General features: G+C 36.6%; 2 protein-coding genes across 7 annotated transcripts; one reads left to right on the top strand and one right to left on the bottom strand.

Annotated features, from left to right (window-relative positions):
- Positions 1 to 2888: 2888 nt before the first annotated feature.
- LOC307003463 (uncharacterized protein) lies at positions 2889 to 11389 on the top strand. Of its 4 annotated transcripts, none has more exons than XM_079621874.1 (9): positions 2889 to 4460; positions 4822 to 5328; positions 5887 to 6052; positions 7132 to 7488; positions 8330 to 8386; positions 9252 to 9293; positions 9942 to 10009; positions 10268 to 10311; positions 10649 to 11389. In XM_079621874.1, exons 2-9 carry the CDS (start codon positions 5116 to 5118, stop codon positions 10710 to 10712), a joined length of 1011 nt encoding a protein of 336 aa, XP_079478000.1. In that variant the 5' UTR covers positions 2889 to 4460; positions 4822 to 5115; the 3' UTR covers positions 10713 to 11389. The 4 variants fall into 4 exon arrangements, with proteins under 4 accessions (XP_079478000.1, XP_079478001.1, XP_079478003.1 ...); XM_079621875.1 differs by having other exon boundaries at positions 2889 to 5328; positions 10649 to 10715; positions 11170 to 11309; XM_079621877.1 differs by having other exon boundaries at positions 2889 to 5328; positions 11173 to 11388.
- A 3161-nt stretch (positions 11390 to 14550) lies between these two features.
- Positions 14551 to 23121, bottom strand: LOC307002879 (uncharacterized protein). 3 transcript variants are annotated; one of them, XM_079620826.1, is made up of 19 exons: positions 23094 to 23121; positions 22273 to 22702; positions 21794 to 21911; positions 21413 to 21505; positions 21060 to 21270; positions 20571 to 20740; positions 20377 to 20475; positions 19965 to 20197; positions 19698 to 19876; positions 19517 to 19610; positions 19015 to 19359; positions 18684 to 18801; positions 18515 to 18607; positions 18290 to 18407; positions 17913 to 18029; positions 17122 to 17313; positions 16746 to 16898; positions 15734 to 15930; positions 14551 to 15549 (listed from the first exon to the last, which is right to left on the bottom strand). In XM_079620826.1, the coding sequence occupies exons 2-14, from the start codon at positions 22372 to 22374 to the stop codon at positions 18388 to 18390; spliced, it is 1875 nt and encodes a 624-aa protein (XP_079476952.1). In that variant the 5' UTR covers positions 22375 to 22702; positions 23094 to 23121; the 3' UTR covers positions 14551 to 15549; positions 15734 to 15930; positions 16746 to 16898; positions 17122 to 17313; positions 17913 to 18029; positions 18290 to 18387. The 3 variants fall into 3 exon arrangements, with proteins under 3 accessions (XP_079476952.1, XP_079476951.1, XP_079476950.1); XM_079620825.1 differs by lacking the exon at positions 23094 to 23121 and having other exon boundaries at positions 22273 to 22739; XM_079620824.1 differs by lacking the exon at positions 23094 to 23121 and having other exon boundaries at positions 21842 to 21911; positions 22273 to 22516.
- Positions 23122 to 23735: the final 614 nt, after the last annotated feature.

The raw sequence follows: 23735 nt of genomic DNA, 5'->3' as shown, positions 1-23735 counted from the left end.
CTTTCTTTTCATCATAATGCCCCATATACAAGTGTACTGAATCATATCATCTCTCCAGATCTAGTTTTCTCAGAACAAATTACTGAGACTGTCTCATCTAGATCCACTGAGATTAAAATTCACAAAATTGAATGGAATTAATGATGTTTTCCATGTACATCATGCAGAGATTAGACGTGTGTTTCTGTCAGGCGAAGCTGCAACCAGACAGAGGTTAAGTGTAAGGATTATCTCAACGCCCGGATACATAATAACAGTCGATTATAATCCAGAGGGGGAAATGCACGCAACATAGGATTGTGCATTGTCTCTTATTTATAGGGTTGCCAGATTTAGACATGTCAAGTGATTCATCAAGCACTGATGTTGTACAGTAGTGTTTCTCTATATCCAACCTTAGGGTTCTTGACTTCATTTTAATAGGTTAGTTAACCCTGAAATAAAAATGAAGTCATAATTTAATCACCCTGTTGTTGTTGTTTTAATGCCGTATCCCCGTCTTTCTTTTTCGGACCGCAAAAGAAGTATAAGAAAAAACAATTCCCTTTCGTGCTCGTCCACATAATGGCATTGAATAGCGACAGAGATGTAAAAGAAGTAAAAGCATCACAGAATGGTCCCATGTGACACATGGCGTATATCCCGTGTGTTCTGGGGGTTTACGATAGGGTTTGGTGAAAAACAAACCAATATTATAATATTATATTTATCTGCCCCCTTTATAGACATAAACAGTAGATGGCATTAACATTGTTCCCTCCACCATCACCCAAAATGTATTAACATAAGTAGTAGAGGTCATTAGCATTGTTCCCTCCACCATCACCCAATATCCAACATATCTGATATTTGTTTAAACTTTTTACATTGTCCACATACAGTCCAAATCAAAATTCAGTTTGATATAATTCAAGTTGTTTCTTTTTATAACTATTTTTAAATTCCAAAATATTTTTACAACATTTTAAATCTTTCCTTAGAAGATTTAGACTTTTACTCCAGCAACAGACCAACGATTGATTTCCATCTTCAGAAGTAAAAACAAATAACTTTTGTAAGTCATGTGGAAGAGCTTTGCTTCTAGCTTTAAACATCACTAATAAAGTTTGTAATTCTACAATGTCTTTGCATTTTAATAATCCTGACCTAATAAAGAGTGGATTTGTGTGGTCTCTATATCCTGCTTTGAAAATAATGCGAATGGCTCTTTTCTGCAACATAAATAAAGGCATAGTGTTACTGTGATATGTATTTCCCCATATTTCTACACAATTGTAGAACACCTTGACAGCTGGTCTTCTACACGGCTGAAGTCCGGTCCGAAATCAAAGGCACAATACTCAGGGAAGGAAGTGCACATTCTTTTTTGGGATTTCTATCCCAAAATTTCATTATTTCATGGTGCGTTTTTTATTCATCCTGATTTCTCACGACAATGTTTTTTTTTTTAAAATTTTGACAAGTCGCAGGAAACTGCAGGGATGACATATTTTGTAGGCCAAAACCCAGAAACGAGTTGCATTTCAGCACTTCCGGTTCCATCGCTTCTTGAATGGGTTTTTGGTTAAATGCCTGAAATAAGGTCTGTAGTTAACACAAGCTCAAGATATTTTCAAGATTTATTCTACGAAATCAAATACATCTGTTAAATTTTTTTAAACTTATACTTGTCTTGAAAAAAGCAGTCGCTGACAACTGTCTAAATGTGACTGCAGAGGTCATCGGGGACATTACACGTCATCAGCCGAACACATAAACTCATCTATTCACGAGTTGCTTCACAGCCTTGTTGTGTTTAGGATCGTTCTGCGGTCACTATTCACTGACATTATATGAGTCAACTGCATTAGAACAACACAGGGTGAGTAAATGATCACGCCATTTTCATGTTATGGTCACTGTAATGAAACTTTCATGTCAAATATTTTCTATATAAGGAGATATGTCTTAAAAGATGGCATACTACTTTCATGTTTAATGGGTTATTTAATTTCCATAGTAATAAAGTATGCTTACATGCATGCTGTTATAATTAACATTAAAAATTTTTTTAATTCGAACTAAATGCATAAAATGATGCCATAATGGGAAACCCTAAAAGGTTCTATATATGAATGCCTGACAGAACCCATAAGGTTCATCAATAAAACTTGTTCACAATTTACATTTTGCTAATAGATAATCAGAACACAATCTGGAAACTTTTGATTTGATAGTGATAATTTAAAGTTGTCAGGTATCAGTATTATATCTATAAATGGCCGTCTAGATTATCAGTTGTCTGGAGAGAAGGTTTTCTTGTGCGCAGATTGTATGTAATGAGTGTCTGCTACTGAAGCTTTTATTGTGTTATATGTGTATCATTAATTGTTCATGCATTAGTGTATTTTTAATGCGTCGTGGTAAAGTAAAAGAAAGGATGAGTCTCATTAAACAGGACACTCAAGGACACATACGCGTGTGCAGATGTGCAGGTGGGACGTTAAATGACTCCTGTCAAGTGTGTCTGCGAGGAGACACACTTACACTGATGCTCTGGGAGGACTGGGAAGTCTAGTTAACAACGGGAGACCGACACGTCATTCACAGACGGGACGACGGGAACATTATCACGACCTCATCACTTTTTGCCATGAGCGGTTTAGTTCCAATCACTTTTATGAAGAAATATAACTTTATATATCACTTATGTAACTCTTATGTAACTCCTGCCTGTGTTATAATGAGAATAACCTAATGAATATTCATGAGACAATTTTGTGATGTCAAAACTATATGCTTGGTCAAATTATAACAATTTATATAAAACAACAAATAGTAAAAAGAAAATTTTAGTTATTGCAAAACATGCATTTACATGTTGTTACACAGACTTTTAAGTGTGTTTTAGCAACCCAGTCTCACGGCAGTTCGTGAAATAGTCACGAAATTTAATCTATTGATTCGTGTTCATGGACACGAATTGCCCCATTTTTTCGTGTCACTCGGCACGACTTTCAATCTAATGTATTTCAATGGGACGTATTTTTCGTGCCTACACCACGTTTTTCTTTCGAGAGCACAGTATTGTTTTTTCTCAATTGTTATTCATTTTGCAAACTTTAAGAGCTACATTACTCTAATCAAGAGATTTTAATCCTCGTTTTTATTGCTTTATATTCGTTAGGCTACTCAACATTAATCTATTTATTCGTGTCCAAGGGCACAAATATCCTTCTTTTTTTTCGTGTCACTCCGCACGACTTTCAATGTATTTCAATGGGACACGTATTTTTCGTGCCTGCACCATGTCTTTCTTCCGAGAGCACACTATTTTTTTTTACAATTGTTATTCATTTTGTAAACTTTAAGGGCTACATTACTCACTCAACATTTAATCAGGAGATTTGAATCCTTGTTGTATTGCTTTCTAATCGGTAGGCGACTCAACACGAATTGATTCGTGTCCTAGGCACGAATTTCCTTCTTTTTTTTTTCGTGCCACACAACACGACTTTCAATATAATGTATTTCAATGGGACGTATTTTCCGTGCCTGCACCACGTTTTTCTTTGCAACATAGGCTATGCCGTTTGGTCATTTCCCCCCTCACGTCCAAAGCCGACGTTGAGGGTACCCCCATTCGTCACTTGACAACGGAGAGGGTCGTCCGATAGATTTGAGAAATCCCTCATCTTTGAATTTTGAACTTTAATTATTTAACACTAACTCTTTTTCCTTTCTTTTTTATATAATTTAATACATTAAAATTACACAATTACAGGACGGTATATTTTCTATATGCTTAAAACATTCATTAATTTAGGTGGGATATTTGATAATTTTCGATCACATATTGTAATTTCCCCCTCACGTCCATAACGTCGAGGGTAGCTAGCTGAAACCCTTTTCTAATTCGGTAATATCACGATTTTTCCTCTCTTTTTAATATAATTTTGGACTACATTAAAACGACATAATTGCAGGACTGCATATTTGCTGTAGGCTTAAAACATGCCTTAATTTATTGTGGGATATTTTATAATTGTCGATGGTATTTCAATTTGCAATGGCTTAATTATAGTGAGCCTACTTTGTTGTTTTTTTGTTTTTTTGCGCCAAAAAAAGGAAAAAAAGAATAGCCTACTTTTATAGAACTTTCATCTCAATACTGATTATGAAGTTGTAATAAATTAATTATATAGCCTACTGCAGAAATGTTTATATTACTTTATATGGACATATCCTTTGGCAAAGAGATGGATGCATTCTGGGAAGTGATATGTGTTTAAATGTAATGGCTACATACTCGTGTTTCCTTCACTTGGACATTTGCTGACCTCTTTAAAATTTTGAGCACGGATATAAAATATTAAGACTGTACTTTTTAATTATGATTGATATTTTGGCGCAATATTGTGCAACACGTCACTGTGTGTGCGACCATCGCAGAAACCATTGCCCAGCGCGATTCCACCACGGTAAGTCGCTTACAACAGTCTAATAAGCAAGATGAATTCATAAGCATTATTTACACATCCAAAATTAATAAAATTACGATGTTATTATAAAAAAACATGTTCTAGTCCTAGATATAGGTTCTATATATATATATATATATATATATATATATATATATATATATATTAATAAAAATGAATTAAAAAAAAAATGTTACGCGACTTTTAACAGTAGCACAGGAAATAGGAACAACGTGATATGTATTTATTTATCCTAAGCATTTATAAGAAAATGGGAATCACTCACTATTAGGGTACACTTTTTAAATCTTATATCAACATAACACTACATAATTAACATTTTCTGTTGTTCTCCCTGCAGATCCTGTAAAACATATCACCTGTCTAACCTATCCGAACCTCATTGTCAAAAACCCAAAGGCACTTTTAAGAGCCAACCTCTATCTCTTCATTTTCTATATCTTACATCCTCTCTGTTCTCACTGTATCTATATTTCTGTCCATCTCTTCAATCTTTATCTATCTCACGGTCTGTATCTATTGCTCTTCCTTTCCTCCCTGTCTGTCTTTGTCTACTTGTCTGTCTTACCCATCTTTGTCAGCCTGTCTGTTTGTATCTGACTGTCTGTCTGTCTGTATTTGACTGTTTGCTATAATGCCAGGGGGGTCTACAAAAAAGATCTGCCCCTTTTGTCAGGGAATAATATTTTGTGCTCAAAGAATCTGCTCACACTGTAAGAAGGAGCAGCCTCTCAAGCAGCGCCTCAAGAAGAAGCTTCAGAGGTTTGATGAGAAGCGAGAGGAATGGGTGGTTGGTCGTAAGAAAAACCACAACACTGCATCCATCAAGGATGAAGCCACTATCATGGTACGTACAATTTCATACATGACAGTAAACGATCATCTAGGAAGTACATTCAGTGGTACCATTTGTTATTGAGCATGCCAGCGCAAGATCAGAAAGGCATTATTTTTTGCCAATATAGATAAATTTGAATATTTTTTTCCCCAATGATACTTTGTCCTCCCTGTGTCATCAGAATCAATTTAAAAGTATAATTTAACTATCAACTTTGAAGGCACACGTAATTGTGATTTGTAGTTTTTATTTTAGTGGTGGTAATACAACCATAAAGTTATCACATCTTCACCGTAATACATCACATACCTAAATTATCTACCAGAGCAAAATTTTAACACACAGCAAATATAATTGAAACTCAGGAATTCTTGAGTTCATAACATATACAGGCATGCATTATGAAGGAATTACAGGTGCAATTTAATAATCAAACTTTCTTATCGAGTGGATGAGAAATAACACATGAACTGCATTCATACTGTAATTTAAATTAATATTCTTAGTTATTTTTTATGTTGTTTTTCTATTACTTTAAACAGCAAACACACAATTTTGTCATTGCAGCTTGAGAAACTCCATGCCATTGGCTACAAACCTGTTCTGCTACTCGGAAAGGAGAACAAAAAAAAAGAAATTAAGTGCGAAATATTAACGCCTCGCTGCACACTCTCCACCTTTGCCCAGGACTACCTACAGAAGATAGGTTCATTTTATGAATACCTTTGTGAAGGTGAGATGCATGCACTGTATCTTAAAGTCACAGTTCACAACTTGTGTTGAGAACGCAAAACATTTTATTAATGTTTAAATCTTAAAGGAATGGCTCACCTCTAAAATTCACCTCTGCTGCTGAATGCTTGTATGATCATAGTCTACTCTATGTGACGTCTCTACCAACACATTTAATGTAGACGCAAATGGGTAGAAAAACATAAAAATTCACACCTGGCAATTGATTATGGGAATTGAAGTAAACTGTTTTAAAACAGTAGTTTCCTGCAACTGCAGATGTAGACATGTAGATTCTAAGTGTATTGAGCCCTGTTTGTATTAATAGCATGCAGCACACTGGTCTACAATGGGATTTGGCACCCAGAGTTAAGTGCATTCAAGCATATACTGTCAACTTTAGAATTATGTTTGGTATGTTTTTGTAGGAGCCATATTTCATATCGGTTTTCAGCCCACATACAACCATATTTTTTAATGTTTAGGCACACTGACCACAGCATTTTTTGTAGTGACATACTAATTGAACACATTACATTAGCAAAGACCCGTTTTGGTCACTGGGTCAATTAATTAAATGACGATGAATCTATACTCATTGAAACAGTATCGAGGACAGTGCTAAAATGTAGATCATTAACGGAAATAACACAGAGAAAAAGAAAACCATCAAATTTTTGCTGGATACACCACAAACTTACACTGCTACTAACTTTGAGGCATAAAGCCCAAAGTTTTTTAGCGCACACAGTCTAGTCTTAACTGAATTGTTTGACCCAGACTGTAAACAAACATTATACTTGTCATTTTTTTCAATAGATATTATGAGCACTCTGGGTTTTATTTTCCTGACTTAAAGATATATTGGTTATCGTCATAGAAAATCAATCAAATATATTACAGATATCTAATACATCCAGTAGACTCTCAATAGTTCTCCTGCAATCAAAAGTGCCTTCAAATCTGGTTGGGGAAAATTTGGTACACATTTACCTAACAGTTAAAACAGGTACAGATCAAGCTTATGGTTAACCTCTATGTTTTAAATAAGCAAAACACAATACTTGTTAACTTGCACAGGATGGACCCAGGATTCCAGTGGCAATGAGGATCAGCTGATTACTCTGCAGCTCACACCCTGCGAGGCGAGCCCCACAGGGGGGCAAGTGGAGCAGCCAGAATGCACGGAGGGGCAAGTGGAGCAGCCAGAATCCACGGAGGGGCAAGTGGAGCAGCCGGAATCCACGGAGGGGCAAGTGGAGCAGCCAGAATCCACGGAGGGGCAAGTGGAGCAGCCGGAATCCACGGAGGGGCAAGTGGAGCAGCCAGAATCCACGGAGGGGCAAGTGGAGCAGCCGGAATCCACGGAGGGGCAAGTGGAGCAGCCAGAATCCACGGAGGGGCAAGTGGAGCAGCCAGAATCCACGGAGGGGCAAGGTAATTAGAACAAATTTAAAGAGTTACAGTTTATATTTGTAAAGGCCAAAAGTGTTTGACCCATGGGTTACCTTAACTTTACTTGACTTCCTGTGTTTTTCCCCCATAGAGCTTGATGCAGGTCAGGGCTCTTTTCAACGAAATGAACTCAAACACACCATGCTATAACTTTTTTGCTGCTTGAAAAAGTAAAACTCACTAGGTGATGATACACAGGGCAACTTTTTGAGCAATGTTGCTGGGCAATCTTGCCGAGTGATTGTTCCTTGGGCACTTTCACATTGAAAATGGGCAACACATTTCTATCTGGATAATTTAGATGGGTTGTGGGCCCTGTGTCTCATCACCTACAGGGTTCTCATTTTCAATGGATAATCTTCTAGAAAAGTTGATCTGATATTACATAATTAGATAGATGATAGGTCTATCTGTTTCTGTACTAGGGCTGTTGGAAGTAATTTTGTGAGTCCATTATAAATCTAAAAGTAAAATAAGTACTACTAATCAAATCCTGAAATTACTAGGCCAAATTTTATTATTAAAGATATTAGGATAATTCAAATATTCAAAATAATTGGGAATGTCAGTCTCCCATGAACAGGATCAGCGCTTGTTAAAAACAAATTTGGATTATCACAAACAGGATGGACATAAATGAGAAAATGAAACACGTGGAGTTAATGGAGCAACCTTAATTAAATCGCAATAAGAATGCATGTACTTTACACCTATTAATACATGTACTGCCACACTTGTGCGATGTTGTGATCTTCAAGAATTTTAAATAATAAGTTAAATATTGATTTGGTATACGAGTAATTTTCTTTCTCCAAACCCACAGCTGTCTTCACAGGTTCAGCCAGGGGCACAGTCGCAAGTCGAAAAAAAAAAAAGTCAGGTATGTAAATAATGTTTGTCCGTCCTTCGGATGAGACGTTAAACTGAGGTCCTGACTCTCTGTGGTCATTAAAAATGGGTGTCCTTCGAAAAAGTAGGGTGCGGTGGGGTGTAGGGTTGTAACCCCAGCATCCTGGCCAAATTTGCCCATTGGCCCCTGTCCATCATGGCCCCCTAATCATCCCCATACACTGATTGGCTTCATCACTGTCTCCTCTCCACCAGTAAGCTGGTGTGTGGTGGATGCTGCACATTGTTGGTGGTTGAGGAGATCCCCCCTTCAATGTAAAGCTCTTTGAGTACCCAGAAAAGCGCTATATAAATGTAATGAATTATTATTATTATTAGGGTAATTATTGGTGGTTCTGATAACTGTTACCATAGCTTGGTAACTATGAAACTCATTAGTCAAGCAGATTCTCTAATAAGTAAATTAATTACTTAAATAGAATTTAAAGGGGACCTATTATACTAATTTCCAGTTCTATATTTGTATTCTGATACTCCACTAGAGTAGCTTTGCATGATCCTAAAAAAGTCCTTATTTATCTTAAACTGGTCCTTTATGCAGACCCTATCTGAAACAGGTCATTTTAGATGGAGTATTCTAAAAGCCTACTATGATTACTATTTTCCAATGAGCCTGCATGTGATGTAAAATCTGGAGCCAAATTAAACAGCGTGTTTGCACACACATTAACTGAGAGGATGGTCTTTTCTCATATTTCAGGGGTGTCTAGACATACCAGGGACACATATTTATGTTGAAAAGACATTAAAAAGTGCATTCTGTCTAATTATTGTAAATGTGTTTTGTTTTTTTTCTGAGTGGATATATGACTGGACTGTAATCTTATATCCCACAGGGGGACCAAGGCATATGCCTGAAAGGAAAAGGCCACAAAAGAGTAAGTGCATGTAAATGCAATGATTCATACTTTGCTAAACATTGCAACTTAACCCCTGTTAATTCGCTTTAGTTCAATTGCTTATTTTTTTAAACTACTACAACAGACAATTTCCGGTAGTCACAATTTTATTTATTTAATTAATTATTTAGCAAACGCTTTTATCCAAAGTGACTTACAAATAAATACAATATTTACAATACAAACAGTCAAATCAACAACAGGGCAACAATACTGTATGTAAATGTCATGACCAGTCCAGCTAGTCCAGCGTAGCACACATAACCATGATTATTCATAATAGATATAGAATAGGAATTAGTATTATTGAGATTATTACAATTGACAAGCTATAAAATCCAACAGGCTTAATTAGTCAAATTTGACCAAAATGCATTGCCAAGTAGTAGAAGTAGCAGCAGTGTTCTTAGTTGTGAGCTGTGGCTTAGCAGTAGTATGGTTATTCAAGCAAGCATACCACATTGGAACCGAGAGTAATTTGGTTCCATGATACATGTTTTGATTAGTGATAAACATCACTTGTCATCCTTGCAAGTCTGGTCACTACTTAAGTATTCATAGTTGTTTTATTTTGTTTCTAATCTAACTATCTAAAAAATATTTGAAATGTGTTTTTGATGTTCACAGATTGCTCCTACCATACTCGCCTAGAGGCTTTCCCCATCAGGAGTGTATTAAGAGAAAGAGTGAGAAAGGTTAGACAGTCATAAAGGAACTGCAGAGTGTAGGCAGTATGCAGTGTAATATAGGATTTAGAAACTTCCGTGTGTTTTGGCAAATACATATTATACATACCATAATTGTTAGGTTGATACTTTTTATGTGTTCAGTCTTTTTGAATTACAGTTAATGAAGGAGTGTCTTCTGAAAATCAGTGAAACTCAATGCCTATAATCAGACATAATAGCCTTATGCTAAGAATGGATTTTATTTTTTGTCTTTTCTTACATTAGGGCAAAGCAGAAATGCTGGTTGACTGGGAGCCCTGTCCAGTATGGTATGTCTTATTCTGTTCTTCTGCTTTATGAATTAATGCATTCATTATTTATTTACTTAAACTTTATTTTTTTGCTACAATTTTTTTATTAATCTGTTCTGTTTCAGATTAAACAAGCCTTTTAAACAAGTGTAAAGCACACATCATTACCGAACATATAAGTATAACAGTTTCATTTTCCATCTATGAAGGACCACCACCATTAATGCATGCATGAAGGTGGTGGTCCTTCATAGACGGAAAATGAAGCTTATACTTATAAAAGACATTTCGGTAATGTTTTAAGTTTATTGGAAACCCCAACCAGTAACAGAAAAAAAATCCCTTCTGTTTTTAGTGGTGAGCAGTGGGCCCATTCCTGGCAGCCAAAGGATTCACTCCAAAATAATGAAAATAAATAAAATGTATGTTTTGAACTCCATTTTGGTTTCAGCCTATTTATTAAATTGTTTCTGTGCTGCATTTGAAGTTATATCTCATCTTTCTGTAGTAATGAAAAGGGGAACATCTCCAAGAATATGACCTGGAGTTTAATTTTGAAAGGGAATGTACTAGAAATGTACTCAATCCAACTGAATTTTCTTTTTCAGATGTTATTCAAAAGCATGTTTCATATTTCATGATTATAAATTGCACTGTTATTTTATTACAGTTGACGTGTAATTTGATTTCATGTTCTGTTTTCTGTGCTTTAAAAAAAATAAGACTGTCCTTCTTTATACTCGCACATTATCTCATATCTTTTACATTGTCTCTCTCACTCTCTTCTACTCCAAACTCATCAGCTAACTGGGTGTTTTATGTCTTAAACCAAATGTAATTTCATCTTAACCCTCTTGAACCAATCGTGTCATACAGTAGGTCCCTCCACTGTGGTCATCAGGAGAAGAGCTCCACATTCATCTAGATCTCAGCATTGCTACTCACCCCTTCACCACCACCAGTGTCGGCTCCATGTAGGGGATATCCCTTTTCATATCATGCATTTCTCTTAAAAGAATGTCTTGGTGTGGTCCAATTGCCAAAGACTATAGTTTCAATTTGTTATGCACCTTGTCAATAAATTTGTTTGATCATTCTTTAAGTCTCTAGTGAGTAATTAAGCAATAAATAAGCATTTGGAATATTTTCACTTATATTTTTGTGAAAGAACACAAATACACTACAATAACACTTGCAAAAGATGATCATTTTTGTTTTTACTTTTCCATACATAAATTTAATTCAAAACAATATGAGGATGAAGTGGTTGAGACAAAAGGAACAGACTACATTGAGCATATTTATATGTGAAATTTGTTTAACTTTACAAGTGGATTCTTTTTTTATTAAAATGTAGGTAAAATTTAGATATTCGAATTATCCATATATAATTTAATCAGGGCTCTCACGTTTTTATAAAAAAATTGGAGTGAGGTTACATTTGTTAGGAGAGGAGCCACTCACATATTTGAAACAGTGGCCCCAAGTTTTTGCTTGCAGTTCAATTGTATCTATTGTTCTTGACCAGCACAAACTATAGCAATTGGTCAATCTGATTAACAGACTAATTGATCCAAATAAAATATATGATTTTATCTTCTAGAACTGAACAGTTTTTGTCACTAGTTAAAAAGCCAAATATTGATTTATTGAGAAGGTCTTGATCTGGAGAGTAGCCTATTTCACACATTTTGTAATTCTTTAATATTATGATATTGTTTGTATACTTATTGCATCTAATGCTGACATATTTATAAGTGGCAGTTTATTACATTCATCAGTTGGTAAAACAAACATTTGCAGGCCATAATTAAATAAATAAACATAATGTTAAATAAAACTTTTTTTTTTTAAGTCGCTCTTTGAAGGGTAACATAACTCCCGCCGACAATCTTGAATTCATGTCTATTGTAGCCTACCAGCTAAAACCACAGATTTGAAGTCTTGGCGATTTATTTTTTCATCCTACTCATATATAAGTATAGCATAATGTATGTTTCGGCTGTATAATGTATGTTTTTTAATATAGAATAGTAAAGACATATAACATTTATAACATTATTCCTGGTCGGGAAACCAGAAGAACTACAAGTATGGTGACTGATTTGTACACTTTGTAAGAAGTTCAATGGCGCGTCTCTCGTGGGAATTGTAGTTTATACAGTTTTTTCCCCCAACTGCTTACACACAAAATCTTTTTTATGTCACACGATTTTTTTAAACCTCTCACTCAAAGTGCAAAACTGCACACCACATCTACAAAAACAATAAACTATTTCTCAGCCTTTGACTCAGTTTTCAATTGCATAAAACACTTTTTTTCAAAACACTAGGCTACACACAATTTTGTGTGTGCAGTTTTGGGAAAGTTTTGAAAAAAGGTGACATAGTTTTGAAAATGTGTGCAAGCAGTTGGAAAAAAACTGTAAATAGTGTACATTGGAGACGGCCCTGATGGTTGTTCTACAACTACAATAACAGTCAAATATACTTAATGACCTGATAGCCTCGCGATTTTTTTTCATCTTGATCATTTAAATATAGTATAATGTATGTTTCAACTGTAGGAGATTGTTGATATAATACACTCACCTAAAGGATCATTAGGAACACCATAATACTGTGTTTGACCCCCTTTTGCCTTCAGAACTGCCTTGATTCTACGTGGCATTGATTCAACAAGGTGCTAAAGGAATTTTTTAGAAATGTTGGCCAATATTGATAGGATAGCATATTGCAGTTGCTGCAGATTTGTCGGCTGCACATCCATGATGCAAATCTCCCGTTCCACCACATCCCAAAGGTGATCTGGATTGAGATCTGGTGACTGTGGAGGCTATTTGAGTACAGTGAACTCATTGTCATGTTCAAGAAACCAGTCTCAGATGATTCACACTTTATGACATGGTGCATTATCCTGCTGGAAGTAGCCATCAGAAGATTGGTACACTGTGGTCATAATGGGATGGACATGGTCAGCAACAATACTCAGGTTGGCTGTGGCGTTGACACAATGCTCAATTGGTACTAATGGGCCCAAAGTGTGCCAAGAAAACATCCCCCACACCATTACACCACCACCACTACCACCAGCCTGCACAGTGGTAACAATGCATGATGGATCCATGTTCTCATTCTGTTTACGCCAAATTCTGACTCTACCATCTGAATGTCTCAACAGAAATCGAGACTCATCAGACCAGGCAACATTTTTCCAGTATTCAACTGTCCAATTTTGGTGAGCTCGTGCAAATTGTAGCCTCTTTTTCCTATTTGTAGTGGAGATGAGTGGGGCCCGGTGGGGTCTTCTGCTGTTGTAGTCCATCCGCCTCAAGGTTGTGCGTGTTGTGGCTTCACAAATGCTTTGCTGCATACCTCGGTTGTAAGCTAAAATTGTATAACCCTAAAACTAACCCTACTCTGGAAACTGGAAGAACTTCAAGTATGGAAGCTGATTTGTACGCTTAGTAACAAGTTCAATGGCACGTCTCTACAGGGGGGAGCGTGCCTATGTTCCCACAGCCCTATGTTCCCGCAGCCCTAAGTGCCCACAGCTCTTTGTTCCCACAGAGGGTTAGGGTTACCCTAACCCTAAACCTAACCCTAACTAGCTGTAGCATAACATAGCTGTAACATAGAGCTGTGGGAACAGAGGGATAACCCCAACTAGGGAGCTGGCACAAATCTCATCTGAGACTGCTTGTCTCTTTGCCCTTTCCCTTTCTCCTCCCCCTCTCATCTTATCCGTTTCATCGATCTGTTGAAGGTTCTGATTGCTGTGTGATCAGTTTTGACTCTTTGTGTAGTGCTTTCTAAATTACAACATTGTGTAGGCAATGATAAATGGATAATGTGTAAAGTTTTGCAGTGAAAGTTTAACAAATCTGACTCATGTGTCAACACTGGGGAGTAGTGTTTATAGTTTGGGGGAAAGGGTGTGCTTTTTGATAAACGGTGTTGTGTTTTTGAAATTTGAGTTCAAATCCATAGTTATAGTGTTTCAGCAATCGAGAAAAACTGTAACATATACACCTAACAGATAAACATTACTTATTATGATAGATCTTGTTTAATTACAAACAAGGTTGATTGTTTGAAAATAAGTAAAAAGACATGCATTAAAGTAATTAATTAATAATGCAGTTTGATGTTAAACAGTTTATCTGTAAACAAGATTCCATAGTGTGATGTTTTTATCAACTATAAAAATTTAAAATATTGTTTTTCAATAAAGTATGAAAAAGTAAAAACAAAATATTCATCTTTGGAAATACTTTATTTCTTGTCTTTCACAACAATACCAGTGAAAATACACCAAATGCATATTTGTCAAACAAGCCATAAGGCTGTATTTAAAAACATTGGACTGTGAGGTTAAGTTCACTTGCAAAAAGCTCCAGCAGAACAAAGAATTAAGTCATCTGTCAACTGTAATAATATACAATATAAATTATAATCATAAAATAAAAAACGGTGTATTTTTCTGTTACATACTATAATGCATCTTTGCAGTAAATAATATAAAGTTACACAACAGTTATATACACTCAATCAAGTAGTGATCCATAGGCAGCCTCCTCTGGGGAAAAACAAAATGTCATAGACTGACACAGACACTGCTGCTGCACCACAGAATAAGTGAATATTAAGAAATGCAATCAAGAATGAGTTTTTACATTAAGGCCTAAATGTGATGATAGATTATAGATAAATTGTCATGAGGTCACCAAGGTCATCATGTGCTTACAAGATTTCATGGCAATCTGCCCAATTAGACAATATTCAATTTTACATTCTGGTCTAATGATTGTGCTACAGGGAATGTCATAAGGTCAACATGACATGATTCATTGCTCAGCAAATTACAGAAATCGGTTCATAACATTTGTTGTATGCAAGTCAAAAGTTTAGCCTAACGTTGGTGCAAAAGGAAAGGTCACAGGGTCACCACAATTAAGGGGAGTCTCTCTTAAAAGAGTATACACTACCCTAATATCATTTAAGCCCAGTAATTACATCTGGAAATATCATACATGCAAAGTTTACATTTTTGGATAATATTGGTGCACCTATACTGAGAGGTTTGTGCATTTTCAATGAACTGTGCAATGTGCTTACTAAATTGCTTGTAAAATCTAAAGACACAGTTTGAATTTTCAACAAGATTTTGATGTGGTTCATCAATCAGCATACTAATAATACACAGATATAGGGCAAGTCCATTTCCTTCAACATAGTCCTTCGTGCAGCTTCCATCTGGGGAAATACAGAAAAACAAGAAAGCAAGAATTAGGATAAGAGGATGAATTTCAGCTGTTTTAGAATAAGTAAGGTGTGTAAAGCATTAATAAAATACACAAATGAATTATTAAGAATAACAGTAAGAGGGGGTTATTCCAAAAAACAAACAAACAAACATACATAATAATAAATAAATTACCTAAATTGTGTTTTCCTCTTCATCCTCACTGGTGTCTGGACTACTGAGGCCACTTTGATCTTCCTCTTCAACATGTAGAAGGACAGAGGCCTCAGGACCTAAGGCAGTCTTGTACTGTTGGAGGACCACTTGGAACCTTTCTGACACCTCTGACAGTCTTCTTCTTAAGAGACAGCAAAGTCCCTCATTTCCCTGGTCTACGTCTCAAAATACAAACGAGATTACATTAAAGACAAACTATATTAAAGGTTGCATCAGTGATTTCAGGCCCAAACATAAATTATCACATTCATCTAATCTTTCCTAACGATCCGCTAGCTGACCGCCCCATAAGTAAAAAAAAAACGCCCCGTCAAAAAACGTGTCTCTGTAGGCAGCCTAGGCTCTGAGATCTGCACACAAAAACAATTGCGCTTACCACAACTCAAAACCAAAATAAATAGTGTTCCAACCAATCACCGACAGGGGTGGGTGTTGTGAGGTTTTCGCGTGCAGCCGTCATAGGCAGCCGTGCACGAGCGCAAAACCTCACAACACCCGCCATGATTGGTTGGAACACTATGTATTTTGGTTTTGAGTTGTGGTAAGCGCAATTGTTTTTGTGTGCAGATCTCAGAGGCTGCCTATAGAGACGCGTTTTTTTGACGGCTTGCTTATGGGGCGGTCAGTTAGCGGATCGTTAGGAAAGATTAGATGAATGTGATAATTTATGTTTGGACCTGAAATCACTGATACAACCTTTAAGATTGCTTCATAAGGCCAAATAACTTAAATGGAGTAAAAAAGATATCACCAATTCAAATCTTCAAATCAAAGCAGGATGATTGGCATTTTTATGTGTACCGCTGACATGGGACCAGGCTAGCTTCTGTATAAAACAACTTTTATGTATATCCCAAAGGACCACGGCAAAGAGAGCCATAACCGTACTACTCCATCCAAGTTCTGTGACTGATGTGTTTTGTTGTATGTTTTTAACACATTAGATGGACAGGGTTTTAATTAAACTTACCCTCCTCAGCCAACTTGTTCTTGAGAAGCATTGCCAGGCTCTGCAACCACGTGCAGTGTTGTGCCATCTCCAAAACCAAAACTCTTGTTTCCTCATGCAGTCGCCTTGTTAACATCACTTGGTCGTGCACTCGTTTCTTGATTGAAATGTTTGCTAAGAATCAATAACAGTTATATGTATACATGAGACAATCTTGCATAATCACTACAAACATTGACTTTTTTTATCAAATTGATACATAAGAAAACTGAAAATACACCATTAAACTAAATTAATATTACAACACTCAATATGTAACATGCATGCCTTAGTTCAGTATACTCTATAAAGCAGAACTGTAAATAAATTCCTGTGAAGCATCTAAAAACAGACATACCACTGCCATGAACCTCCCACGGCCATATTTGAGACACAGTGCTCTCTCCAGTTAGGGAATGCTCCACCACAGCTACGTCAATGGTTGTTGCAGAGTCTAGTACAAGATCATTGTATTTCTGTATCTCCTGAAGAAGGAGTTTTTTGTCTTCTGCCAGCTTCCTTCGAAGGCGATGGCGAAACTTGCTGCTGTCTAGAAAGACATGAAGTACAGAGGCAGAGGTTTTTGACAGAACTCTTCAACAAGAAAAAAATTATAGCACCAAAAAATTGAAAAGCAAAGCTTCAGTTATTGAAGTATGTGAAAATTATAATGTAGACTGACATGGGAAACAAATTGTCCAGTGTGTAGCATTTTTGGGGGAATCTATTTGCAGGAATAACTAACACACACTTTTCATGATTGCCTGAAAATAATAATTGTGCATTAATTCATTTAGAATGGGCAGTTTTTTATCTAAATACACTCCCCTTCCACGGAGGCCGCTATGTTGCACCTCCATGTTCCTACAGTAGCCCACAACGGACAAAAAAAACACTGGGTTTAAATAGTACCTCTCACATTTTCTCGTCGGCTACCGTAGCTTGGAAAGATAGAGGTGAGGGAAGCTGGTTGCAATCGTCAAACCTTACTGATAGATACCACTAAATCCTACAGACTGGTCATTTAAAGAACAGAATTCAATGATTGAGCTGAACTGTGCTACTACATTATTTGCTAATTCCATGTTGGTGGAGTAGGATGCATACAGTAGCCTGAATTGATCCACCTAAAATATTATATAGTTATACCATTCTGACGGTAGAGGGTTTGCTTCCGGTGCCTCACACTAAGGTAGAGCCCCTCAATCGATTGCTGCATTCCTCTGTGTGTTGTGCCTTGACTGGCATGAGATGTATCAGGTGTCTCTGTAGAAGATATAGTGAAAGCAAATTCACTGTTAAAACAACACAGAACCGTTTCTCTGTTTGAATTTTAATCCAACTTATTTAAACTTTGTATGTGCACTTCCTGCAGGGAACTGGAATATACTAATAAACCTGACATACATGTGGAATCACATTAGATGATGATCCGCCTACTATTTTTTGCTGCTCTTTAATATCAAACATAAAATTTAGATTGTAGAAAGGGATGTTTGTTGTTTCTTTTATCTGGTCATGCTTACCACCAGCTGCCCATTCCTTTACATCAGATAGCCACTGTGACACCACTTCATCTGTGCAATCTAGCTCTGTTTTTTGGTCAGCTAGCCTTGCAGTCTCATCATGGAGTCTCTGACAAGTCTGATGAACAGTGTTATACAATAATCAGGATTAAAACTTTGTATGATTAACAACAGGCCAAGTAAACACAACAAAAGGACACACAAAACAATTAATATGAGACTTACCTTCACATATCTTGTGGAAAGTGCCTGATGTAAAGAGAGATTTTTTTTTCTCGTTCCACCCCATTGCATGCAATGTAAGCATGTCCACCCGTGCTGTTGAAAGCAAATAATGAGGTTATGATGATCAATCTAAAAAAAAGTATACACGAATATTGCAAACTCCGATCACCTGCTTTGGACATATATTTGGTCGTCAGGGCACAACGTGAGAGGTAGCTGTTCACTTGCTCCACCTCCTCACCAGCGGTTGTCCCTGCTCCTTCCTGGTTCCTGCCACTCCAATTAATCTGTTAGTAAAGGGTGGAAGAAATTCAATTTAATTTAATTTATACAGCCCAATATCACAAACCAAAATTTGCATCAAAGGGCATTACATTCCATGCAAGAAATGGTTATGCAAAAAGACAAGATAATATAGTGTAGCTTAACTTATATTTCATATCATTAATGTGCTTGTAAATATTACAAATGTACATATGATGCCAAAATATTATACACACCTCACACTTAGTAGCATGGGCTCGAGCATGCATTACACTGAGAAAGGGTTTCATAGTGGTCAATTCCTGAAGAGCAGGAAGGACACTAGCAACTTTCTCCAGGTATGGCCAGTATTTGCATGCCACGTCCATTGCGAAGAATTGTGCCTTGGCTGGCATGAGCTCCCTTTGAAGGTACAGAGGGTAGGCAAATATCTCCCCCCTGTACATATTAAGGGCTTTCAAAAGGAACCCATGGCGACATACAGCAACCTCCATCCCCTCTTCATCCAATTTTGAAGCCCTCCTTGAAGTTTCCCTCGCTGCTGTCCACTGGGAGTCCCCACATGTGCCTCTTCCCTGTGTCTATGACACACATAACAAACACGACAAATCAAATAAAAGCAATGGCGGCATTCAATATATGGCATTTATTCTCTCAATTTGATTTTGTAATTGGTAGGCAAGAGTAATTGAAGTGGGGGTTACGTTTATTATTGTAACAACTATTTTGTCAACTTGCATTTTTCACTGCTTTCTGTATGGTGTCAACAAATCTAGACACCGCACTGTCTTCAGCCACAAAGAGCCCCTCAAAAAAGCCAGGATCATCAGAGCTGAGGAAGAAAGAAAAATAGAAAATCCATTCATGAAATATATGAAGTAAAAAAATAAATCAATAAAAAGACTGGAAGAAAGATCACCTTCCGTTTCGGCGAAAGCGATATAGCTTTCTGTTTCCATCTGCTGAAACAGCCAACATTTCCGGCGTGCAGGCTGGGCAAGTGAAAGGAGCACTACAGCAGAGCTGGTCTTCCTCAAATGATGCATACGAAAGCTCTAAGAAGCTGCGCTGCAATGCATCGCCGTTGATAGGTCCAGACTGGAAAATATATAGAATGAAATAGTATTTTGATATTGTCTGCTTATGGAATTTTTTTTTATAAAATGGTAATAACATTTACACTTACTCTTCCTCCACACTTAGTGCGATGTTCCAGCAGCTTTGCGAAGGCTTGTCTGGAGAATCCCGGAGAGATGATCTTGAGTTCCTGGAGGGAGCTCAAGACGTCCAGTGTATAAAGTGTGGAATTGGTGATGGAGGCTGGCCAATATCCACTTCTTAGGAGGTCTTTAAAGTCAGGGGTCCACTGCTGCTGGCATGTTTGACATTCATACAGTGGCTGATGCAAGTCAAAACGCCCTTGGAACCAAAAAAATTATTAAAAATATAATACACATTTACCACATACTTAATTTTACAACACTTAGTTCATTATGCACATTGTGAATGGTTGAGAGACATTGCACAAGTTCCACAGCACACTAGTGTGAAAAACATAAAATCTACAATATATATATATATATATATATATATTTTACCATTGATGGTAATTAAAATCACTGGTTTGCCTGGTAACACAGTAAAGTTTGTGCCTCCACAGGAGCAGTCTGGCACCTTCACAGTTGGCAAAATGCAAGCTGGCAAAAAGAAGGAAAACCAATTATTTAGATTATCTATAACTGTCTGCAGACACACATTGAACAGCAAAATTAAAGCTTTCATGAGAACGTACCTTGCTCATGGGTGCAATATCCATCTTCCCCTTTAATGATGCATGTGGTCGGAGGAATGGCTTCAAAAAAACCACGAATCACGCATTCCCTGTTGTGGAGTGGCTGTTTTTTGTGATGCAATACATCACAGTCCCCACAGAACCACTCCTCAGGAAGACACTCTCTGCACCTAAGGAGAAAATAAAACAATATTATAATATAATACATTATTACAGGTGAATAACTCATATAAAGTACTGTACACTATATTTAAGCTATTTCACTTTTACTAGGTTTGATTTTATTGTATAGGATTGCATAGTGCCTCAGTGTTTAGCACTATCACCTCACAGCAAGAAGGTCCTAGATGTACTTTTCTCATTAATGTGTTTTTCATCTGGGTATCTAAGTCTTCTCCCATCCCAAAAGACATGCATCTTAGCCTATAAAGCAGGGCACTCAGCAAACCTACCCTGGGTAATTGAAGTTTGGTATTAATGAAAACCAACCTAATAACAGCAGGCTCGTTGCAAAGGCAACACAGGGGATGACCAACAGCCTCTTTTGAAATAAGGCATTTTAGGTGGTATGGTCTTGCTTCTTTCCAGCGCTCAGAGGCTTTCTGCTGCCGAAAAGACCATGATGATGCAGAGCTACTTTGAGGCTGAGCAGCAGAAGAACATGACGCCAAAATATCAGAGAGCCTCTCCATATTTTTTTCTGTAAAGAAAATCCAAAAATAAAGCGGTAAGGGATCATTTACTGTAGATAAGGAACAATTAAAAGTCAACTGATCAGTATTAGAATGAACACTTTTTTTATACTGTACACATGCATAAATTAATTCATCACTGTGAATTACCAAATTCCTCTTGATGATTTAGTTTTGTTGAGGTTGCAGTAAGTGGAACCTCCACACTGGATGACAGGGAGCACTCAACCGTGGGGTATGTGGCTGTAAAACAGCACATAGAAGAATTAGAACAAGTTAGGCTATCACACTCTATTCTTGTTCTTCTTTTCAAACTATATACTAAACAATTTATGAAATCAGACATATTTTTGTTAGGTAGTTGGTAGTGTCTTCTACATTAGTGTCACTGAAAGGTTTATCTACTTTTTAATGTCTTTTTAGATATTTGAATATTTTAAACTCTAAATAAACAATTACATTGTTCTAATTTGAGTTGGTCCAACATTGTCATAGTAAATTCCTACAAATGTCAAATAATCCAGATATAACCTGTAGCGGAGGCTTGGCGTCGCCCTCCTCGCCTCCCCCTCGGCTTACCACGTCCTACAGAGTCTCTTTTAGAGGTGTGTGGAGGGTCTCGTACACGTTTCCTCTCATCAGCTGCTTTCTGTGTATTGGAGTGAATATTTCTTGTAAGACTGATGTTGATAAAAGTACGGTAACCAAAAGGCAGGTAACTTGTGAAAGGAAAACACAACATAGTGTGTTAGTAAGGTGTTGAACAGCTTAAATGAGCCTTGGAATAGATTCTCCAAGTCTCCGTAACTCAGAGGGATGGAACTGCATATACTATTATTATTATTATTATATTCCCTTATTAACACATGTCACAGAGCATGGTAGGATGCATCATGCAATATACCTGTATTCAATCTTCTGCACTCATCATTCTTACATATTCCTCATCACGTTTTACTTTAATTTGTTATGTTTGTTATAAAATGATTGAGGTGTACAAAAACTCTAACCTTGGCTTCAGCTAGAATGTGTTCATGTTTCAGCTCCAGAGCCATGCGTCTCCCCTCTTGGTAGTGGGGATCCTTTGAATCAAGTTTGTGCTTGGTGGCCATTGCAATGCAGTCAGACACAGACAGACAGTCAGATACAGACAGACAGACAGTCAGATACAGACAGACAGACAGATACAAACAGACAGGCTGACAAAGATGGGTAAGACAGACAAGTAGACAAAGACAGACAGGGAGGAAAGAAAGAGCAATAGATACAGACCGTGAGATAGATAAAGATTGAAGAGATGGACAGAAATATAGATACAGTGAGAACAGAGAGGATGTAAGATATAGAAAATGAAGAGATAGAGGTTGGCTCTTAAAAGTGCCTTTGGGTTTTTGACAATGAGGTTCGGATAGGTTAGACAGGTGATATGTTTTACAGGATCTGCAGGGAGAACAACAGAAAATGTTAATTATGTAGTGTTATGTTGATATAAGATTTAAAAAGTGTACCCTAATAGTGAGTGATTCCCATTTTCTTATAAATGCTTAGGATAAATAAATACATATCACGTTGTTCCTATTTCCTGTGCTACTGTTAAAAGTCGCGTAACATTTTTTTTTTAATTCATTTTTATTAATATATATATATATATATATATATATATATATATATATATATATATATATATATATATATATATATATATATATAGAACCTATATCTAGGACTAGAACATGTTTTTTTATAATAACATCGTAATTTTATTAATTTTGGATGTGTAAATAATGCTTATGAATTCATCTTGCTTATTAGACTGTTGTAAGCGACTTACCGTGGTGGAATCGCGCTGGGCAATGGTTTCTGCGAAGGTCGCACACACAGTGACGTGTTGCACAATATTGCGCCAAAATATCAATCATAATTAAAAAGTACAGTCTTAATATTTTATATCCGTGCTCAAAATTTTAAAGGGGTCAGCAAATGTCCAAGTGAAGGAAACACGAGTATGTAGCCATTACATTTAAACACATATCACTTCCCAGAATGCATCCATCTCTTTGCCAAAGGATATGTCCATATAAAGTAATATAAACATTTCTGCAGTAGGCTATATAATTAATTTATTACAACTTCATAATCAGTATTGAGATGAAAGTTCTATAAAAGTAGGCTATTCTTTTTTTCCTTTTTTTGGCGCAAAAAAAACAAAAAAAACAACAAAGTAGGCTCACTATAATTAAGCCATTGCAAATTGAAATACCATCGACAATTATAAAATATCCCACAATAAATTAAGGCATGTTTTAAGCCTACAGCAAATATGCAGTCCTGCAATTATGTCGTTTTAATGTCGTCCAAAATTATATTAAAAAGAGAGGAAAAATCGTGATATTACCGAATTAGAAAAGGGTTTCAGCTAGCTACCCTCGACGTTATGGACGTGAGGGGGAAATTACAATATGTGATCGAAAAT

This window comes from Phoxinus phoxinus, assembly GCF_949152265.1.
Source record: "Phoxinus phoxinus genome assembly, chromosome: 8".
Lineage (NCBI taxonomy): Eukaryota > Metazoa > Chordata > Actinopteri > Cypriniformes > Leuciscidae > Phoxinus > Phoxinus phoxinus.
This window is presented reverse-complemented; position numbering and strand designations above follow the sequence as displayed.